Raw genomic sequence first — 22,424 nt, 5'->3', positions numbered from 1 at the left:
ACACAAGTGACTCATAATTGCATAGCTTAAGGTTAGGCCTTTGACCTTCAGTTTGATTCCCCCTCCCTTAGCTTTAACTCTTGAGGTCAACTAACCTCCGTGTTACCTAAATACAAATCCCAGATATTTAACCGCGATCCTTCTTTAATTAATATTTATAGCAAACTTTGGAAATCAAAGAGTCTGTCCAAGTGTTAAGAATAATTAGCATCACTGGAACTAATATGTATAGAATCTCCATTATGAGACCACCCAGCACCTAAAAAGATAGGAGGGTATTGTATTAACTATGACAGGCTTAGCAGCTGGATTTTAGCACCTGCTTCTACAGCAAATGAGCACTGAGGGCAAGTCACATCGACTGCTGCAAATACATATAGTCACAACCAACAGACTGTGTGCCATCACAGAGGTTGCCAGATCCATTATGTCTTCTGCCACAGCCACCATAATCCATAAGACCCATCAAGCTTAAGAACAGGTGATAAGTCCCAGCTGGATCAGGGTAAAGGCCCAACTCATCCAGCATCGTGTTTTCACAGTTGCTAACCAGGTGCCAACCAGGTGCCTATGGGATGCCTGCAGGTAGGACCCAAGAACAGCTGTGGTCTCCATACTCATGATCCCAAAAAGTGGTATTCAGAGCCATACCACCTCCGCTGCATTACCCCCATACACAGGTTTTGGGAAGCAGTTTTTCCTAACACAACACATTTATGTACGTTATTTTCCACTAATATATGCATTTTTGTACACATTGCTTGCCTGTAGTTCACATTGCTCAGCATTGCAAAATTCAGACTGTGAATATTTCAAAGGGTGCCTACACTTCAGTTCATATACTGTTTCAGAAAGTGTGAATTAGGTAAGTTTGCCTTTAAATGTGATCTGAACCCAATTTCTCCCCCATTCTTACTTACAAGTGATGCAGTTCTGCATCAGAGGCAGGCAATAACCCAAAAGTGTGTACAAGTGTATTACAAGCGGTATGAGAAAACTGGGCAGAATTTTAAAAGCAGAGAAGAAACAGACACCAACATTGCACATACCTCCTGCCCTGTGGCAACGTCTATCGCTGTATAAACTGTACCTGAAGCTCTACAAGAAAATAGAATGTGTCGTCAAGATATGTGGAGGTGCCAAACAGGAAGAACATGAATAAAAATGAGCACATACTTATGCCTGCTGGTCACTGCTACAAAGTGTGTTGCCCAGTTTTAGAAAAGATTCTGTCAATTAAGTAGCTGGTGAGTTATTAGATGTTTAACACTGACATGCACTGAACAGTCTTTCTACAATGCCAGAATGTTGTTTGGAACTGTGGATATTAATTAGCAAGCAAAATTATTTTAAGAGCATTTCACTTTTTTCTCCCACAGCCTGGATCCCTCGGTTTAATGCAGTGTTTCCATTGGATATGCCATTCATCATTTCAATGTTAATGCTAATGTGTTTTCTGTGACTAATAGGGAAGTTTAATCCAATTTGTTTACATTTTTTAAAAAACCTGTTTACTCATGGTTGTCAGTGCAGAACCAAAGTTCAAGTGCAGAGGATTTTGATTTGAGCATTTTATTTAGATAACCTTCTACCTGCTTATATCCAGATGTCATTCTTCAGGCTACAGAAATAGGTCTGGCAGGTGTCAGAAGTATTTTGAGATTGAATATGAAACTACAGTTTGGTTCTCACACAATGCTAAATGCTGATTTATTAAACTATGGTTTGTCAAGCCATGAGTTAGCATTACATGTGAACCCTGCCCAGAGGCCCAATATGGGTTGTTTACTGTCAACAAACCACAATCTGAAACTATGGTTTGATGTTGACTTATGAACCTTGATTTCTTTCAACTATAGCATGGAATTACATTAAAAAACAGCACCCTTCCTTAACCATGGTTTGCTTGTACCCCATCACAAATGCTCAAACTATAAATGCTCACCAAACTTAATGAACGGCTGGGGGCAGGGGACCTAATTTTGAAGAAAGAAGCCACCCCTTCTTTGATTGTCTGGGGGCTAACTTGTATTAACTTGTGGTTTGTTGAACAAGCCTTGGCTTAAACAAACCTTGGGTTAGTGTTATTTGCAAACAAGTCCAGTTTCTGTGTGATAAAATAACACATATAAATAAAATTTTATTCTGCAATAAAATATATTTGTCATGATGCACACAACAGCAATATTTTATCTTTCCCATACTGTGGAATACTCAAAGATGTTGAGGTGAGATCTGAACCAGGGAATTACTGATGGTTGCTCACATTGGTAGCTCCAGGTGTGAAGACGAGGCAACCAAATTGTAGTCCCTGCCTTATGGAAAATATGCCAGTGATAACTTGTATAACCAAACATACATGAATAAATGGGCAGAAATACTATAATCAAAACTGAGCCCCTGTGCCTTGGCAATACTTACCCCTGGCCAATTTTTTCAAACCTTGTATATTTCTTTTTCGGGTCTCCAACACTTACAATGCTTCCTGAAAAAAAACAAAGGAAGGTCATCATCACTGGAAGATAATACATTTTAAGTGAGAGCGAAGAAAAAGAAAAGGATAATATCATGTGAAGTGAGCTTATATTTTCAGCTGAGGTTGTGTTTAGTCCTGTGGGAGAGACACTGGGGTGGGTGGGTGGGCAAAATTCACCAGACATTTCCATAGGAGGGCCTAAGGTTCCCTGTATTTTTAACTGACTGGGGCTGGTCAGAGTTGTATGTTTAAAAAGTTCAGAGGGCACCAGATTGTGAAAGTGTAGTATAGAAGTATTTTTCAAAAGGAGTTAGCAGAATCTGAAAGAAGATTATCTATGACCACTTTAATTTCAAGGGGGGAGAGGAGCCTATCTGTGTACAAGGAGAAAAGAAGTTAGGTAATCTCCAAGCAACGGAACTGGAAAAGGGAAACCCTTCAGATCAGGAAGATAATGAGAGATTCTGAACCCTTTTTCAACTGTTGAATCAGATGAATCAACTTGGGTTTGGTGTCTTCATGCAAACTGCGCTTCTGGGGGCTGGACAAGTTGACCCTCGGGGTCCCTTCCAACTCTACACTTCTATGAAATTCTGTGAGAAGAACAAAATAAGAGCAAAAATGTGAGAACATATGATTTCTAGCAAGACAGACAAAAGGTGCATATATTCCCCCTCCCAAAGCAGGATACAGGGGTCAGCTTTCTATAATGGGGGTGATTCAAAATACAAATAATCTTTGCTAGACCTAATAGCACTGCATCTTCTTTGCATTCTAAAACTGCAAGGGAAGAAAATGGATAGATGCAAAAATGTACCAAGCATTGCTTTTAAAACCACTTAAAAACGAGCCATTGACAGGTGAAGACATATGTCATAACACTGAAAATGACCTTGGCCATGATATTTAGGTGCTTTCAAAAGTAGAAATAAATTGTTATATATGCTTTGAAAATTTTCTTTTGTTGTTGTTGCTTTCTTCTTTTTTCTTTCTCTGTAATTTTTGAAACTTCTAATAAATATCATTTAAAAAACAAAAACAAAAGTAGAAATAAAAAACTGCCTGAATATTGCAGTAGACAGGGAAGGACAGCAGGTGGCAAGTTAAGGAACCATGGGAGTTACAACATGACGGGCTATGCTGAAGGAAAATTCAGTGTGAAGGGAGAAGAAAGATGCTGAGATCCAAACTCCCGCAGAGAATATGCAATACTCTGATACAGAGAATATGCAAAACCCAAATACTCTGTGATTCGTTACTAGAGTTGGGCATGTAACAAGCAGAATATTCTGTTGCATTCACAAGGGGGAAAGGCCAGGCAGCTAATAATTATAACTGGTAAGCTCTAAAGCTTCATACAGGTGGGGGTAACAAAGTTGGGTAGCGCTATTTCCCCCTTCCACCCATCCTTTCATGCTATTATTGATATCACCCATCCCAACTAATGTGCCAGTTCAGTAGTGAATAGACTTTGCACACACCTGTCCTCTTCTGGTTCTGTGCAACAGCCCAAAGGGCAAGACTACAAGGACAGCTTCTAGCACCCTACTTTTTCCCAACAAGGACCATAGCTCAGTGGCAGAGCAGCCGCTTTGCACCCATGAGGTCCCAGGTTTAACCCTTGGCAGCATCTCCAGGTAGGGCTAGAAAATACTCCTGCCCAAGCTGCTGCCAGTTAGTGTAAGCAATACTGAGCTAGATGGGATAATAGTTTTACTTCACATAAGATTCCTGTGTTCCCAGGAGTTGTGGGTAAGCAGAGGCCTCTTGAGCTTGTGCCTTCAGGAGTCCACTGCTTCAATGCTCAGATCCCCTTTGGAGAGCCAGAGGGTATTGGTACAATACGCTGCATGGCAAGGTAGAATAAAGCCTTATACAGTGGTACCTGTAGTTATGAACTTAATTCGTTCCAGAGGTCCATTCTTAACCTGAAACTGTTCTTAACTAGAGACGCTCTTTCGCTAGTGGGGCCTCTTGCTGCCGTTGCGCTGCTTGGCACACAATTTTCGTTCTCATCCTGGAGCAAAGTTCTCAACTCGAGGTAACTCTTCCAGGTTAGCGGAGTTTGTAACCTGAAGCATTTGTAACCTGAGGCGTTTGTAACTCGAGGTACCACTGTATGTGCTACTGGTATCTATTTATTTTTTCCTAAGAAATAAAGAAGAGTCAATCTCATTTAGAGATCAAACAAAGCTGTGTGGCATCTTTCTGAAGGTGGATGGAGGTCAGTCCTGAAGATATTAAAGAAGGAAGAAAATTAGGGGGGTGGGATGCACCACCTGGGTTCCAAACATAAAGCTTTGTTAATTAATTCTTAATTATTTTCCTAATTAGCTCTCAGTCGTACAGACAAATGCAATACATCATGTTTCAGAAGACTGTTTGAAATTCCATTGGATTTTCAATCTGCAGCTCAAAGTTGGCTGGAAGGCAACTACTCAGACACCTTAATCAGGCATACATTACATTCTTAAGGAGGAGAGGAAAAAAGCAGACAATCATGAAACAACCAAAAATCAATCAAGGAAGGAAAGGCTTGGAGATGTGGGGCAGGCAGGCAATTGTTGCTGTGCCTCATTAATAATGCTCATCCATAAGAGTTGTCGTCTCATGAGAGATCTCATGTAAAAATAGCTTGCTTGCAACTCTTGGCTTCAATGAGAGTGGCCATTAGCATTTGGAATCAGAAACCTGGGAGACTCATTCAGATTATCTAGTCTGGTGGATGAGAAGAACAGAACAACTGTGCTTGATTTGACCCAAAAACCACCCAATCAAGCATCCTGTCTTAGACAGCAGCCACCTAGATATCTTTGGGAGAATAGCAAGGAGGTCATGATATCAATAGTCCTCTCTCTAGATATATGTCCTCCCACTAGCTGGTACTTTGAGGTAGACTGCATGGTGGGTCCACTTGGTTATTATGGCTAGGTATCCATTGATAGATTTCTCCTTGATAAATTTGTGGTCAAGTATCAATAGTGTGCAAGCAAGGGCGAAACACTCACTTAATTTCTCTAGGATCTCCTCATCAGTCATCTTGGATTTTTTCCGCTGCCGATCTGTATTTCTATACAAGGTGTTTGAGTTGGAATTCTCAGGCTGAGGGGTTGTAGGTTCCTTCACTGGGGCTGGAGCCGCAACAGGTTCAATGACAGAACGTGTGTAAATCTGAAAGAAACAATGGCAGGAAATACCTTAATTTCATTGTGAACTTGGGGAAATTGAACAACAATGAATTGCCAATGAGCTACATACAAGGAAACACTTTAATTGTCTCCTGTGCTTTCACAAATATTATATTGCTTTCTCTCTAAAGGTTTAATTTAAGCTCCTGACAGGCAGATAATGGATTTCAAGACTTCCATTACACTGTTCAATTTACACATTACACCCTGAACCAAGAGCTCTGCTATGCCTTTTCACACAATGCAGAAAAGCTTGGGATTAAGTGATAAATCTCAGAGCAGAGCTACCTGACTGCCATAGTTTCCTACAAATGAAAATCCTAAGACTGGGTACTAAACTCAAAGTTGTTCCTTCAAAATGAATTTTCCTCCATGGCTCGTAATAGCTACTGGCTTTGCCATAGGCAGTGTGTGCTCTGAGCAAAACCAGACAAAAAGCTAGCACAGAGGCAATCTAATTTCTGTGCCAAGAGGGGTTAAATCTGGAAATTTGCACAGAGAGACTTCTCTGGGGATTGTTTAAAAAAAGCTGTTTCGGGCTACCCGGCTAACAAAATTTCACCAGACCACACTTTGTGTGTCTCTGCAGCCATAAGGGCTAGACATTCATGGAAAGCAGAGATTCCCAAAAGCTCGCATTCTGCATCACCATCAGATTCTGTGCCCCTTCGCGATCCCCAACCCTATGCATTCCTGCTGAACAAGGGCAAATACGCAGACGTATGGTCCTACCATACAGACAACAATTCAAACTAAAACTGTTAGCAGCTCACTGATTTTGTATGCTCTGGTCGTGGGGCAATAACAGGTGGTGGCTCATTGTCATCATCATCATCATCTTCTTCCTCATCCTCCTCTTCGGAAACTGGGGGAGCCAGTGGAGGTTCTGATGCAGTCTTTGTGCTCTGTATGTGCAAAAGATGTATTCATAAAATGAGGCTTCAGCTGTTTACGGGATTACTATCAGAACATGAGGAGGTCTGGCTGTAGGACAAGGGCCGGGGGTCTATGGTCTGCAGGCCTAATTAGGTCCACCAGGTAACCCACTTGGCCTGTGAGGCCTACCTGCCCTATACCTGAAATCACACATGACATTAGGTGTGGAGCAGGAAAAAAACATGGCTACACCAAAAGGGAGTTTGCAGTGATCTGACTTTTTGGGAATGTATTTGTCCCATGAGCAGAAGTGGCTTGCTGGGTGGGGAAGAACTGCAACGCTTAGTTTCCCAAGTGGGTTGTTATTACGTACCAGGAGTGCTGTATTGGCTCCATTGGTGTCTTTGTACCACACCAACTTCACCACCACCTCGCCTCTCTCCCTCTTGGTAAGCAACAACAACTCACCTGCCGGGAAGCTACCCAGTGACTCCACGCCACCTGGGAAGCCACTTCTGCCTGCCCATGATCTCATTTAGAGCATTCTGACAGAGCTTTAAAATTCTCCTGGTAGAGCCACATCTGCAAAAACAGGCCTGCTCAAGAAGCCATTTGAGTTCTTTATGGCTTCATCACTGTCATTTTCCCTTTACAGTCAAAGATGGCATACTTATTTTAAAAAAGCAAAACAATGGCAAAGGGAAAAAGGAATTCTCATTTCATGAGATGCTTGTAGAATTCATTACAGGGAAGTCATTTTGGCCAGCCACTTGTTCTCATAGAGACCATGCAATGAACACTATTTCTCTCTTTTTAAATCGTCTTTTATTGATTTTCATACAATTTAATAAATTTAATTCAGTTTCAATACAATATTCCTTAGCATCTTGACTTCCCATCCTTACTTCCATGATGTTTCTGTTTAAATCTTTTATTTACTGCTTTAAATGCAATACTTTTTTTCTAAAAGATATATTGTACATTACATTCCTTTATCATTCTCATTCCTTTGCTTATATTTCAAGTCCTGCCTACAATTTCATTTGGCTATACTGTTTTCTCAGATAATCCGAAAAGGGTCTCTACTCTTCTGCCAGCAATTCCATACTATTTCTCGACTGCCCATTGCATGGCCTCTGTTGTGTAATTGAGTCCATAATATTACGTATCTCAGCATTAAAAAGAATAAGAAGAGGAAAGGAAAGTCCTACTTCAACTATTCAGAATGGAAAATAAGACATTCATACTGAGAACTCAGGAATTGATAGGGATTGCTTTAATTGTACTTTTGGGGGTTTTGCTGTGATTCAATTTTCATTAAATACACACTGCTATTTCAAGCATTCCTATAAGCAAAAAGACATAAGAAAAGCCTGACTGCTGGATCAGTTCAAATGGGGACCATCTATTCCAACATCCTGTTCTTGCAGTGGCCAGCCAGAAGCCTCTATGGAAAACCTGTAAGTGGGACATGAGCACAACGGCACTCCCCTAATATTTTTGATTCCCAGAAACTGGTATTCAGAGCCAGCTGCAAATCACATCAAGCCAAAAATCTCAGCAGAGACACTATTCCCCCCCCAAATGGAATTAGTTCACATTCAACAGCAGGTTCTTATACTCACCGAAGGATGGGCTGCGATATATCCATGGGCACTTTTATCTGAAACGTGCAACAACAAAAGTTCTCAATAGCTTCATTGATCCTAAATGGCTACAGGGCAGTTAGGAGATGACACATGTGTGGCAATGTTGGACAGGGTCAAACCCTCCCCTATACTACTCATTTGCTTCCAATCACGACCTCCCATGCTGCTGTTTAGTTTTAAAAAGGAAAAGGAAATCAAAAGCCTGTTGAGATCTCTTCTGCATAACCACCCCTTTTCCCCCCCCTCTTGCTTCTGTTTTGTGTGTGCATGTGTTGTCTACTCTGGGTCAATGAGGGGATGGTATACACATGAAGATGACTGATGGTTGGTTAAAGATCCTGTGTGAAAGGCTAGGAAGGGAAGATTTCCCAGGGTGGAAGGCTGGGAGAAGAAAGGGAAGCTCTCAGGTGAGAGCTGGGTGGGCCCACCCCTTTCTGCGTGGAGCAAGGGTTAAGAGCTATGTTTGAGGGAGGGCTTCGCATTTTCTCTTTCTCTTTCTGTTTTTATTTTCATTTAGATTAGTTTGTTTTTTATTGTGTTGTATTATGAAAAAGCCTCAATATAATTATACCCCCCCCCCCAAAATTATTATTAAGTGTTCTTAGAGGTTAGGCATAGCAGTGAGCCTCAGTGGGGTTCTTCCAAAAGGAAGTAAGAAGAAGGATGTACAGCAGGAGTCATCAATCTTTTCAGACCTAAGGACATCACCATTCCATGTCACTTCCCTCTCCCAGATCATGAAAAAGCAGGCAGAACACAGGCTTCACTTTTCCGAAGGATCCGGGGGAAAGCAATTGCCTGTAGAATAAATTCTAGCCTTGAAAAGCACAGAGAGCTGAAAAAGGAAGTGCAAAAGAGTGTCATGCTTCCAACTTCCTGCTTCAGCTCTATGTACTTTCTGGAGGAGAAAAATGCAACCATTATCACCTTCTCAGGACCAAGGGGACAGTATGTGTGCTCAGAGGCTTTGTGGGCAGCGAAAGAAGACCTCAAAGGCACCACTGCACCTACAAGTGCTACACTGGTGATCCCTGGGATACACCCTAGGGTTCTGTCTTGGAGTTAGGCTTCAAAACTGTATTAAGACTTCTCTAGTGGCGCACTCAGCTCCCTGGGCCAAAGTCCCTCAAGGCAACCAGGTGGAGCCATGTGCTGTGCTGTGCTGTACGGTCTTTCTACACTGTCTTCCCTCTTGGTTCACTGCCCCTCAAAGCTGTTAACACCTTGCTCCCTTTTTGCAGCCCACTTTGCTCCCCCCCCTCCAGCTCTTCTCCCCATTTCTCTCCTGTTTCGTCCTGTTGTGTGTCTCTGAGTCCCTCCCCCCCATCACCAATGGTCATCTCAAGTACAGTTTCATTGTGCTCCCTCTTTCCATGCTTTCCCTGAGGCACTCTTCACCTACCACGAGGGCATACACACTATCCCCCTCCTATGTCCTTGTCCTGTGTGTGCCACACCAACCTTCCCAAACTGATCTGAAGAGACCTTCTAAGTGAATTTGGACTGTGGTTTGTCTTAACTAACTATGGTTTACTGAAACAAACCGAAAACAAACTGTAGTTTATGAAGCTAGCTTGTTTTAATAAACCATACTGAAGTTTAACCATGGTTTACAATTCAGGCACAACACTAATGAGGTTAATGGGAAACTGAATGGAAAGTCCAAGAGGCATGGGAAGGAGGAAGCACATGAGCCTGAGTCTCACACAAGAAAAATAGCATAGCTGAGATTTATATCCATATAAGGCCTGTGGGTCATTCTTCCCTTATCTAGTCTTTTTTATTTTTAAACTTTTTATTTTTTATGTTCTGATGGTGTCTTCTCCGCCATCATTGGCTCCTTACCTCCGGATGTAAAGCTCATATATTTCTGGTTGTTTACTGTCTCTTTGGAATCATAGAATTTGAGGACATCCAGAACAGCTTGAGGGTTCTTCTTCTGTTCCAGTTTTGTTATATTGGAGGTCTGCAGCAGCCTAGCCCACTGCTCCGGAATCCCCTGTGAAGAGCAAGTGGAAAGGATGACGATTCAGGGCATTTCATCAGCGTTTATATTCTGCCAGCACAGTTCCTTACCAAGAATCCCACGCTACCTGTAATATTACATTTGGAGCCTTTGATTGATGCCCAAGAGTTTAAAAAGCTAGACACTTTACAGCAGGTGCAATCATTCTCTCATCCTCTATTAAAACAAAGAGCTAAAACCTGGATCCAACTTAAAAAAAAACCAAAAAGTTATGACTGTGACAGGAAAAAAAGGTGCATGAAGCTCATCGTTAATTCAACTCTTGCTGATCCATGGACCAATGGCGGCAAAGCTTATCTCATTTCCCTGGCGCTTCAGGACAGAAAACGAAACACTACTCTACACTGGAGGACAACACCGGGTGCTTTAGGAAATTTACACTGGATAGCTCATGCATAACAAGATAAATGCTTTCTACTCAGACGATAAAAGCAGACGCTACCGAGACCAAAGCTACCTCCTGACGCCTTAACTGCCCACTCAAGGACATTTTCCCTACTTCAAAGGAGGAGCTGCAATTTGGAATCAAAATGGTGGTGCGAAGTTATATAAGGTAGCTGGGACTTAAAATGCACCCTCTTTCCCCACTCCTTCCCTCTACTGTGTAATGTTATCTATTATTATTATTATTATTATTATTATTATTATTATTATTATTAATAATAATACTGCAGGAATTAGGAGCAGTGGCTGCATCCACCAAAGTACAAAATCTTATAAGTTTGTATTGAGGTATTTTGATTTCCGAGAAAGTTGTCTTGGAACATCCAGTATAATTTCCTAAATTCAAGGAGCGACCATCTCCCCCACCCCTTAGCAGCACAATTAACATTGAAGCAGTAACTCACTTGAAGTGCATCAAAGCATCCCTTTATTTTGCCACCCCAGCTTACAGCTAACATTCTAACAAAACTGGGGTTTTTCCCCCCTTCCTCCTACGAGGTTCTCTGCAAAAATGAGATGTGACATGGGCCTTTGGAGTTTGGGGTTAACGATGAAAAAGTTGGAATAAGCCAAGCAACGAAATCTACTGCACACACACGGAACCTGCCGCTGCAGTGCTATGACATCTCAAAGAAGCACTTGGATGCAAGCTTCTTTTGGGCCTGTGACGCACCTCTGGAAACTTCCCTGTGCACATCTGTGAGCCATAGAGATCTGGCTGCAATGGACGTAAATAAAGAAAGAAAAGAAAGTTAAAACAGAATGTGGGACAACTCAGACGGTGGGAAAGAGGTGAAATCCAATGGGTCAGAATGGGGCAGGGAAGGTCAAGGTTGTGTGTGTGAGGGTAACCCAGTCTAAAACGAGGGAAGTAGCAAACCAAGTAGTAGTCATTGACAGGCTACAGGAAGACAGACTATGAAAAACAGAAGGGGAGGAGGAAATAAATCACAATTAAGTCCAAAGTTTGGAAGCAGCAATTCCCCATTTTAACCAGGTTGTGGCATGTTTGCTCACTCACTGGAAAAATCATACTGCCAAGTGACTGGATCAAATATTCAGTATTAAAACAGTTGTGGCGGGTACATAGAGCCTTCTTCTAAGAATTCTTTCATGTTTAAACCCACCTTGGTAATTCTGAAAGGTCTCCATGTAACATTTACAATGCAATCCCATGCAAGCTTGTTTAAAAGTAAGGGTCAGCAAGTCCAGTGGGGTTTACATCCCATTGACAGTGCAATCCTAACCATGTCTACTCAGAAATAAGCCTTACTGAATTCAGTGGGGCTTACTCACAGGCAAGCAGGGTTAGAATTTCAGCCTAAAGTTGTTCAGGACTCATCTGACTTTAGGAATTATTAAAAACTGTTTTTCAAAAATAGCCAGGGTACGAATGGACACAAATGCTGCAGATGGAAAAATCAACCAATTCTGGATTTTTGTTTTTTGTTTTGTTTTTGGAGTCTGCAAACAGGGTCAAACCAAATTATGCCAAACATAATGCCAGAGAGAAAACTCTTGGCAACATACATATATGCCACATATATATATATATATATATATATATATATATATATATATGCCACTTGACTTTATGCAACCTAAATCCATCATTTCCTTTTGTTTTGAAATGGGAACCTTTATGAGTTTGAGTTGCAGCCAGTTTCCCTTCTAGATGGGGAATGCAGATCTGTCTTATTAAAAGGCATGCTTTGCAGAATTCTCATTCAAAAATAGTGGAAAACAAAATTTCCCCACCTTATTAGGGCACCAACTTTTCCACCAAACTATCTATAGGCCTCAGAAGCATGCTTCTTTTGCCTAATCATTTTCAGTCATTGAATTTAGTGCTCTGTGTCCCAATTTCTGCTACTTGTGGTGGCTCCAAGCGAAACAAAATGGGAATTCGGACATGCATTTGTGACAATCAGCATCATGTCATTGGATGCTAATGACTGAAAGCCAGACTTCAAAGCCCATGCAGCAGGTATCCCCAGCTGTGATTTTGGATGCAGCAATGAGTAACAGGGAATCCATCCAGAACACTGGCTGGCATTATGTGTTGGAGTAATACTGTGCACGCTGCACATTGCGCATGGCACATAACCAACAGATCAGGCACGGCAGCTACTGCAATCTTCTAAAATGAAGAAGGAACATTTGTGCAGGTTTTGAACAATCCCCTGACACTTCCAAACTTTTGAGAGATAGAGAAAAAAATGTGAACACTGTGGAAATACTTTTGTTAAGAGGCTTGGTGATGCGGCAGAACCCTTGTCACAATATACTTACCAACATATAAAGGAAATAAGGAAAAGCTCAAGATGTCACAGACCCATAGCTAATTAACTGAACCAGCTGTGGTTATGGAGCTAAGAAGATCTGGTTCTTCAGGAAACAGAAATTCCCATGTGATTCCAAGGATACTTATGTTCCCTTGCTGTGCAAACTGATCACCAAGATGAACTAGCTTGATGATTACCATAACTTGGTGTTAACAGTCAGGTGCAGCAACTATGACTCCTGAGGGCTACTACCCTCAATAAACAATTTTGTATCAAAAACCTCAACCTCTTCCTCTCTCTCTCTCTCTCTCTCTCTCTCTCTCTCTCTCTCTCTCTCTGTTAAAATAAATCTTAATTTCAGGGAATCTTACAAGAAAGAGCAGGGAACTAAAACAGACACAATTTAATGCATTAATGCTGTATCATGAAAGCTACTCTTGTTGCTGGATCCCACACTGTCACTCTGGTAAAATTCAGACTGAAGAATCATGGGATGGAAAAGCACATGGGGAACAATCCATAAAAGTAGAAGACCACCCTGGGGGCTGGCAATGCTGACTCTGTTCCTTTCCATGTGATCCATCTACCCTACTTGATTTCTTCATCTAAATGTTAACCATAACACCATGGAATCAAGCCACAAGGAAATGCGTTCTCCAATATCATACTTACGATTTATATGTTAGGGTCTGAGATCTATATCCCTTAGTGCAGCCTTGCCCAACCTGGTGCCTTCCAAGGTTTTAGACTACATCTCCCATCAGGCCCGACCAGCACAGCCATATTGGCCGGGGCTGATGGGAGCTGTGGTCCAAAACATCTCAAGTTAGGGAAGGTTGCTTTAGGGCATCAGAAACTAATAGTTTCATTTCTCCTAGTCAAGTGAGAAAGAAAATAAATGCATGAAGGAAGAGAATAATCACTCAGTTATGAGGATAAGTAGCTGAAGAAAGCATTGCAACTCCTCATGTTTCTAGAATACCTACTCACAAAGAATATTTTCAATCACTAAAATTGATTGATTTTGACATGGATAAAATGGGTATTTCCCAAATCCAGTGACTCTTGAAACACATCTGATGTGTGGTTTATTAAAATCTCTTGAAAGATAGATTAATTATATGGGGGGGATTTATTATATGGGAGGAGGGGGTTGGTCATCTACAAAGATCAGGCATTAAATCTAGGGATGGCTGGATCAATCTATTTCTGTTCCATATCAATTTCACACATGTTTATTCATAACCCATCTCCGCCCTGCTTATTCATTAATCTGTGATTTTTTTTAAAAAAAGACACAAATATTCAACATAAAATATATATTATTACAAAATATGTATTTTGCATCAATATATGTATCTCTGAACAAATTTTATGCTAAAATTCACCTTTGTAACGTGTTTTGTTTTGCTTGTTGGTTTGCTTTCTGATGGAAAAACTATGTCACAGATTTTGGAAAAGTGCAAAACCAGAAGGATAAGTAGTTGTAATCTACACATCAATCCTTTTGATGAGGATGAAGTCAGCTCACATCGGAATTCACAGAAATCAAATTCCTCAAGCACTCGTCATTAAATCCTTATCAAGTATCTTTCTTGGGATGTTCAAGAAATGTGCAAGAATGAAGTGAAGCTCCATCCCAGCTACAATTAAACGATCTCTGGGCTCCCGTGTCCTTCTCAAGTGCTTTAGGCGAAGGGCGAAAAGCCAGAGAATCAATGGGTACAACTGCAGCCCACTATCCCAGCCCATGATTTAAACAACCCCACAATGCTATTTTGAGTGTTAGCAGAATTCTTTCCTTCTGTGGGGAAGAATGATTGATTAGCGGACAGCAAGGGAAGGCATACTTAAGAGGTAAGGGAAGCACGTGGGGAAAGGGGAAATAATCCTACTCTGGAGAGCCATTATAAGGAGAGGATTGTGATGGCACCAAATCCTCTTCTAGCTCCATATATGAGTTTTTAAGCTCACATCTTGTTTATCAGAACACCTGGAAAGCAATTACCGGGAGAACATGCCGCAGTGCAGCATAGAAGGGACAGGCATAGGTGTAAGCCTGGCTCAGTGCCATACAGAGGTCTATAGGCCTTTCTGCTCATGTCCAGAAATACCACAAACTCTTCTCTACCTGCACCATGTTTGGCCAGCATTTTTAAATTGGCAATCTATGTCATATGCCACAGTTAGGTGGCAAAATGTTAACCAGGGTGCTAGTCTGCATGAAATATGTGGTTTCTTATACCAGCTCTTATAGAGTTGGATAAAACCTAGAGGCTGTCTGTTGAGATCACAGGTCTGTGCTTAAAAGAGTAGTTATTTATTCCTAAAGTGCTATGGAACTCCTTGCCCACTGACATTGGGCTGGTGCCCTCATTAGGGACACCTGCTGAAAAGCTTTGTTTCTACAAGCCAACCCAGTTATATAACTTAGTTACCTATATGTGTTGTGAAAATTGGTTTCTGGGTTTTATCTGTGTTTTATTTGCATAACTGCATTTATAGCCCACTTGGAGAGCTCCTCGATCAACTGGTTTATAAATCTTCTAAATAAATAAAACTATCCTACAGAATATATCCATAGAGCATCTTCAGCTCTTTCCCCAGAGTTTCCATAGTTTGCAGTCTATAACAAGCAACCCATGGAGTGGGGAGAATTAAGCAACAATTGTTTCCAGTAGAATACTCAAAAGTACACAAGTGTCACTCAAGGAAATCTAGCTACCTTCCTCCTGTGTGGGCAAGGGGATAGCCTAAGCAGACATTACTTGCGTGTACAGCAAATGTGCACAGGAGGGGAGGGGGATCGTGCTTGGCAGCCCCCCAATTTCTGTCTGCATCTAGCATAATGTCAGCATAGAGCAGGGGTGGGGAACCTGTGGCCCTCTGGATGCTGCTGGGGCTCCCAATTCTCAACAGGCCCAACAAAGCATAACCAATGGTCATGGATCATGGGAGTTGAAGCCCAGCAACATTTGGAGGGTTGTAGGTTTCCCATCACTAGAGCTCATTTGCATCCAAAGTAAGATGTGTGTGAGCTCTGTGAGTGTGATCAGCAACCCTTGCAAGGTTGGCAGGTGTGATTCCACCACCTCCCGTACACATGTTCACTCTGCACGCAAGTGAGGTCTGCACAGAACAAATGGCTGCAAAGAAAGCCAATTTAGCCAAGGAAGTTTGCAATGAAGCAAACAGAGGACAAAAAGATGACTTACTGTGAATTCCCCAGTGACTGCATCAAACCCCACATGGATCGTGTGCTCGAAGTCTGAAGGGAGAGAGATTTCAGGACGTTCTTTCTCCTTCTTCTTATTGGCTAGAAGTAAAATGTTAACAAGCACTTATTTTCCTGCATAATTATTTTTTATGCATTTTACAGTCAGGCTTATTCAAAGCAAGATATGGAAAGTAGGAGGATAGAATTTAATCCAGAAGGACCCTTGACTGCAAAATCCAGGCTGGATAATGAAACAGCACCATAACAGTGCAATTCTATTCATGTTTGTTCATAATTAAGTCCTAGGGGGCTTGCTTTGGTAAATGTCCACAAAAATGCAACTTTACAGAACACTGCTCCTGTAAGCTAACGGCATGTGCATTACTTGATAATGTATCATTTAAACCCAAAAGGTATGAACAGCCTCCATGGGGTTGTCAGGGACGATTGTCAGGAATATATCACACGAAGTAAGCAAAGATAACTCTTTGTTAGAAGAAACAAGGTCAGCTCAAGAGTGCCAGGTCTAATGAGCACAGCAATTCTTCTTGGTAAAACTTGCCCCTATGAGGCAGTTGTGGAGGCTGAAGGTCCCCACCTTTTCCACAACTGCCTAAATCTCCTCCCCCAGGTCCTTCCAAAGCACCTGTGCACCTCTCTCTGCTCTTCCTGCTTCATACCTCCTCTGGTCCTGGGAGACAAGAAGGGGGAGACACCCTGGCTTCTTCACCAGCCTAACTCATCCCTGGCTCTTGGCCTCCCTCTGCTCCTGCTTCCACCTTTGCTTCTGAGTCTGGACTTCTCTCTGCCACAGGCTCTTCCTGCTCTCTAAACCCTGTTACCTCTTCAACTTCCAACACCTCTCAAACTTCTCCCTCTGACCCTTTTTCATCATCATCCCACCACCAACCTCTGGGCTCTGAGCTTTCTATCCTTGAGGGTTTCCCTGTCGGCTTCCCCCCCTGGTGCCTCCGTGTCCAGCCAATCCATGACAAACTGGAAATAGTCCTGTGCATCAGTTCAGGACTAGAAAACCCATGACCTTCCAAGTGTCATTGAACTTCACCTTCCACCACCTTCCTGTTTCACAGTGGCTGGTGGGAACTGGAGTCCAACAACACTGGTGTGTGGGGGTGTGCATAGGTTCCCCATCTCTGCATTTAGTGGATCAAGTTGTTAGGCAATATGATACAAAGAAATATCGGTTTTGCCAATAAGCAAATTTAACCAATAGCTTAGTTGAGCAGTTGACTAAAGCTTGTATTGATAGACATCTCTTTAATTCCTTTGCAGCCTTTTTGTTGCATAAAAGAGTGAATGAAATGTAGACTTCACTGAGGCACAATTGTTAAGGACTTCAGACAAAGCCCTCATGCAATCAGGGTGATGCAGAGAGTGGTTAATATACCTTTATACAACAGGGTGGAACCCACCACCTTTAAAGAAGTAGAGATGTACCCACTCCTCATAAGCCCTCCCTAGGCAGCCTTGCAGCATCTAATTCCTTCAGGTAGAAAGAAAGTAAACACAAAGGCATGGAAATGTATCCAATGATAGTCTTGCTCAGAAGAGAACCATGAAATTAACCAACATGGCTAACTTAGGTCCATTAATTTCAATGGGTCTATTCTAAGTAGAACTTAGTTGGATACCACTCATGCCTTATGCAGACAACTCCCAATTTATGCAGTGGTTACCTTTGAAGGCACTGTGCATTTAAGTGAAATCACATATATTTGAAACATCATTGAGAAAGCCTGTAAACACCCTGTTCCACCCCACCCCCACCCCATTCCACCCCTTTTTGTGACATTTTTGGGTCACTGCCAGGTTCGGAGTGATGTGCGTATGAATGTATGTAAATGGGGAGTTGCCTGTACAGAATCAGACCATTGGTCCACCTAATCCTGAGCTGCTAATGCTGAATGGCAGCTAGTCTCCAACATTTCAGACAGGAATCCTTCCCAGCCTTACCTGGAAATACCAAGGATTGATCTTTTTCATATAAAGCAGCTCTACAGCTGAGCTACGGCTCTTTCTCCTTAACTGTTGTGATATTCATTTAAAAAAACCTGCTGGACGATGGGAAACAACTCAGTGGCAGAACCCAAGGATTCATGTGCAAAAGGTACCAGATTCAATCCCTAACAACTCCAGGTAGGGTTGGAATAGATTCCTGTGAAAATCTGAAGAGCTGCAACCAATAGCCATTGTCAACAAGACCGAGCTAAGTGGACTCTGTTTAAGGCAGCTTCCTCAGGGCTAGATCCAGACTTAGTTATGCTTCATGAGTAGTTCCCAAACCTTTTCAGCCCCTCACTTTGGTTCCATAAACTCATCCCCAGTGACCCCAGCCCTACCTTATAAAAAGCAATATTCATAATAGCAGTTTGCACAACCCATTAAAGAAGATAATAACCCAGTAACATTCAAAACAGTAACAATTAATTGCACATTTATTCAAAATCCAATGGAAACTACTTAGTTGAATTAACTCAACAAAACTGAGTTTTATCCAAGGATACCAGCTTTTCAAAGTATGATAGTTATTTATACACAGAGACATCCAGGTCACCCCTCTTCTCACCTGGGAGGGTGATACCACCCACCTAAGTTCCTGGCGTGTTGCTGCCAATCAGAACAGACAATATCCAAGAATAAATGGCCTGACAGTTTGAATCCGTGTACGGCAGATACAAATGTCTCCAGGAGCAATCTGGAATGCTCACATGTAATCAAAAACACTGTGCATGAACTAATCCCAAACGTTACATTCATCCTTATTAATTTAATTGCTAAACCCTTACTAAACAATTATCTGGCTACAATTTCTGCCCAGGATTCCAACCTTCACACTTATATTAATTGATAAATGGTTTTCCTGCAGCAGTTGTTAGAGCCAGCAACAATATACCATCTCAGCATGCGAGAGCAACTCCTTCCAGGCCCCACGCTTCTCTCCAGTCTCCTAGCCCTTTTTAAGATCTATAATGTGTTCACACTTTAATTTTCAGCTAAGAGATGGCCTGCAACAAGTTGTCCTATCTTTTCAGTTTGCATCACTCTGAACAGCAGATAAGAAAACGGTCTTGGCCTCTCATTACACTCTCACCACTGTGGCAGAAAGTACCGTATTTTTCGCTCCATAAGCGATGGGGAAAGCAAGAAAAAAAATATTCTGCGCAGAGCATATAAGCGGCTCTCACTTTTTTTGCTTTAAACCTTTCCGTCCCTCCTCCCGCTTCGCTGAGAAGCCATCAGAGCAAGCTGTGCAGCTCTCGCTGAAGCCAGCAGGGGAAGAGCGATAGCTGCGCAGCGCCTCTTCTGCTGGCTTCCCAGCAAAGCGGGATGAGGGACAAATGGGAGCCCTTACAAGGGAGCGCTGAGCAGAGCCTGGCAGCGGCTCTTGCTGGCTTTTCTGGGAGGTGTGGGAAGGGACAGTGGGCAGCTCATCAGTCCCTTCTCCCACCTCGCGGAAAAGCCCCCAAGAGCCGCACACACGCTCCACGCGGCTTTTTAAAGGGAGCGCTGAGCAGAGCCTGGCAGCGGCTCTTGCTGGCTTTTCTGGGAGGTGTGGGAAGGGACAGAGGGCAGCCTGTCAGTCCCTTCCCCCACTCCCAGAAAAGCCCCCAAGAGCCATGCTCCTTTTAAAGAGCCACGCGGAGCGTGTGTGCGGCTCTTGGGGGTTTTTCCTGAGGAGGGAGAAGGGCAGCCCATCTGTGACGGGCTGCCCTTCTCCCTCCTTGGGGAAAAGCCCCCAAAAGCCACACACACACTCCACACAGCTCTTTAAAGGGAGCGCTGAGCAGAGCCTCCCGCCTGCATTTGCTCCATAAGACGCACACACATTTCCCCTTACTTTTTATGAGGGAAAAAGTGCGTCTTATGGAGCGAAAAATACGGTAGGTTTAAAGGGTCATCGAGTAAAGTTTAAAAGAAGAGTCAAATCTATATAAATGGGTGATGAAATGTTGTTACAAAATATAATAACAATAATAACAATAATAAATTTTATTTATACCCCGCCCTCCCCGGGCTCAGTGCGGCTAACACCAATAAAATAAAAAATAAAATCACAGTAAAAACATAATGGGGGGGGGGGGACAATTTAAAATACAGGTTAAAATGCAATTTAAAATGCAGCCTCATTTTAAAAGTAGCCGATAAATCAAGACCATAAGGGGAGGGAAACATAAGGGTCAGACTGAGTCCAAACCAAAGGCCAGGCAGAACAGCCCTGTCTTGCAGGCCCTGCAGAAAGATGTCAAGTCCTGCAGGGCACTAGTCTCTTGTGACAGAGCGTTCTACCAAGTCCGGGCCAGTACTGAAAAGGCCCTGGCCCTTGTTGAGACCAATCTAACCACTTTGCAACCTGGGACCTCCAAAATGTTGTCATTTGGGGACCTTAAGGTCATCCGCGGGGCATACTAGGAAAGGGAACTGGCCACTGCTTCCCTTTAAATATCAATTAAGTGCTCATGCTTCAGTAAGGGAAACCGGCACACACCTCTTCTCAATTGAGGCTCCCTCTGCACTACACTTTAAAGCAGTATCACCCCACATTCAACAGCCATTGCTTCCCCAAAGAATCCTGAGAACTGTAGTTTGTTAAACTGCTGAGGGTCATTAGAAGACCACTTACAGAGCTACAATTCCCAAAATGGTTTAACAATCAACCCAGCTTCCTCAGGAAATCTAAGAACTGTAGGCCTGTGAACGGAATAGAGGCCTCATCCTGCAAGTGTCCTTCCTTCATCAAACTATGGAGAGGGAGCCAAACTTATGAGGGGAGACTGTAGAGGGAGCCAAACTCATGAAGAAAGACTCAGTAGAAAAACATATACTTTGCATACAGAAGGTTCCATGTTCAAATGCCAGAATTTCCAGCTAAAAAGATTCCAGACAATAGGAAAGCAGCCTTTCTCAACCTGTGGGTCCCAGATGTTGTTGAACTACAACCAGTGGCGTAGCGTGGGGGGTGCAGGGGGCCCGGCCGCACCGGGCGCAACATCTGGGGGTTAGGGAAATCCACGGGTTAGGGGGCGCAAATCCATGGGTTAGGGGGCGCAAATTACTTGCCTTGCCCCGGGTGCTGATAACCCACGCTACGCCACTGACTACAACTCCCATCACGCCTAGCTAGCAAGGCTAGAGCCCAGGGATGATGGGAGTTGTAGTCCAACAACATCTGGGGACCCACAGGTTGAGAACCGCTGCAGTAGAGGCACTTCCCCTAAAGAGCAAACATTGCAAGCATAAAAAGACCAACATGCCTGTCCCACAGGGTTGTTGTGGGGGTGAAGAAGGTAGGGGAGAAGCCATGAGGGCCTCCTTGAGCTCCATGGAGGAAAGGTGGGTATAAATAATAATTAAACCAATAAATTAATTAAAACAACAGTAACTCAAAACATCAGTACAATACAACAAACCACAGAGGAAAAGCATAGCCAAGATATTACTAAAAGCCTGTTGCACTTCAGAGAAGAGCAGATTCCAATAGCTGAATACAACAACTGAGAAAACCCTCGCCTTGCATTGCAGCAGGTTGAGCTAGGTGACCCCTTGGTTTCTTCCAAATCTACAATTCTGTGATCTAGCCTGGGCTTTCCTATATCCCACCATAGCCAACACCCTATTTTCTGATGGCAAGAAGGATTTCACTGCAAAGATAGTTACTATGAGCCATCAGCTCCTTATGTGCTCAGTTCCAAGAAACCCAGACCCCTTCTTCTAACTCTAAATTTGCATGCACCAAACAATTCCAGCAAAAATTAAACAGCACCTCTTTCCAAACAATGGCATTAGAGACCCATAAGTCTCTGGCAATTTTAATTGCCCTTTTTATTAAGAAGCAATGTAGCTGAACAATCAAGAAAAGCAGACATGAAACCAACAGAATAGGAGAGGGCTGGAAGCCCTTTGCATTGCTGATACATTACTTTTGTCCCCTCCTGGAAAGATGGAACGGAGCCGAGCTTTCTTGTTCTTCTCTTCTGGAGCCATGGGGAGAGGTTTGGAGCCGTGGTTCACTGCTGAAGAATCGCGGTTGTTGCTGTTCATTCTCAGTGGAGGGGCTGGAGGTTTCTCTTCAGCATCCAGACTATTTGACATCTTCAGCAGCCCTCACAACCTCCTGGTAAGACAGGAAGAAAGAGGTTCTGGTGGTGAGAGCAAGAAGGTTAAGTCCCAGAGTAGGGCCAGGAAAAACAAAAAAGTTGGAAGAAGCCTTGAGAAATCTGATTTTAATCCTACACCAGGTACCC

The 22,424-nt window shown here is 42.8% G+C and overlaps 1 protein-coding gene across 8 annotated transcripts in view; it reads right to left on the bottom strand.

Annotated features, from left to right (window-relative positions):
* The window catches only part of PAK3 (p21 (RAC1) activated kinase 3), an 83,067-nt gene that overhangs the window by 11,066 nt on the left and 49,577 nt on the right, over positions 1–22,424 (bottom strand). For 4 of the 8 annotated variants that reach the window (XM_081847109.1, XM_081847108.1, XM_081847107.1 and 1 more), the window contains 10 exons: positions 22,101–22,294; positions 16,160–16,260; positions 11,333–11,377; positions 10,035–10,188; positions 8,166–8,203; positions 6,438–6,569; positions 5,485–5,647; positions 2,947–3,069; positions 2,422–2,485; positions 1,050–1,098 (listed from right to left, as the gene is read on the bottom strand). In XM_081847109.1, coding sequence (XP_081703235.1) covers positions 1,050–1,098; positions 2,422–2,485; positions 2,947–3,069; positions 5,485–5,647; positions 6,438–6,569; positions 8,166–8,203; positions 10,035–10,188; positions 11,333–11,377; positions 16,160–16,260; positions 22,101–22,272 — 1,041 coding nt within the window. In that variant the 5' untranslated portion in view covers positions 22,273–22,294. Of the gene's footprint in view, positions 1–1,049; positions 1,099–2,421; positions 2,486–2,946; positions 3,070–5,484; positions 5,648–6,437; positions 6,570–8,165; positions 8,204–10,034; positions 10,189–11,332; positions 11,378–16,159; positions 16,261–22,100; positions 22,295–22,424 lie in introns of those variants that run through there. The other 4 variants (XM_081847111.1, XM_081847110.1, XM_081847112.1 and 1 more) reach the window with 4 other exon arrangements.

Source organism: Podarcis erhardii (genome assembly GCF_964252035.2).
Source record: "Podarcis erhardii genome assembly, chromosome: Z".
NCBI classification, from domain to species: domain Eukaryota; kingdom Metazoa; phylum Chordata; class Lepidosauria; order Squamata; family Lacertidae; genus Podarcis; species Podarcis erhardii.
The sequence above is the reverse complement of the archived record's forward strand: the minus strand, read 5'-3'. Positions and strand labels throughout refer to the sequence as shown.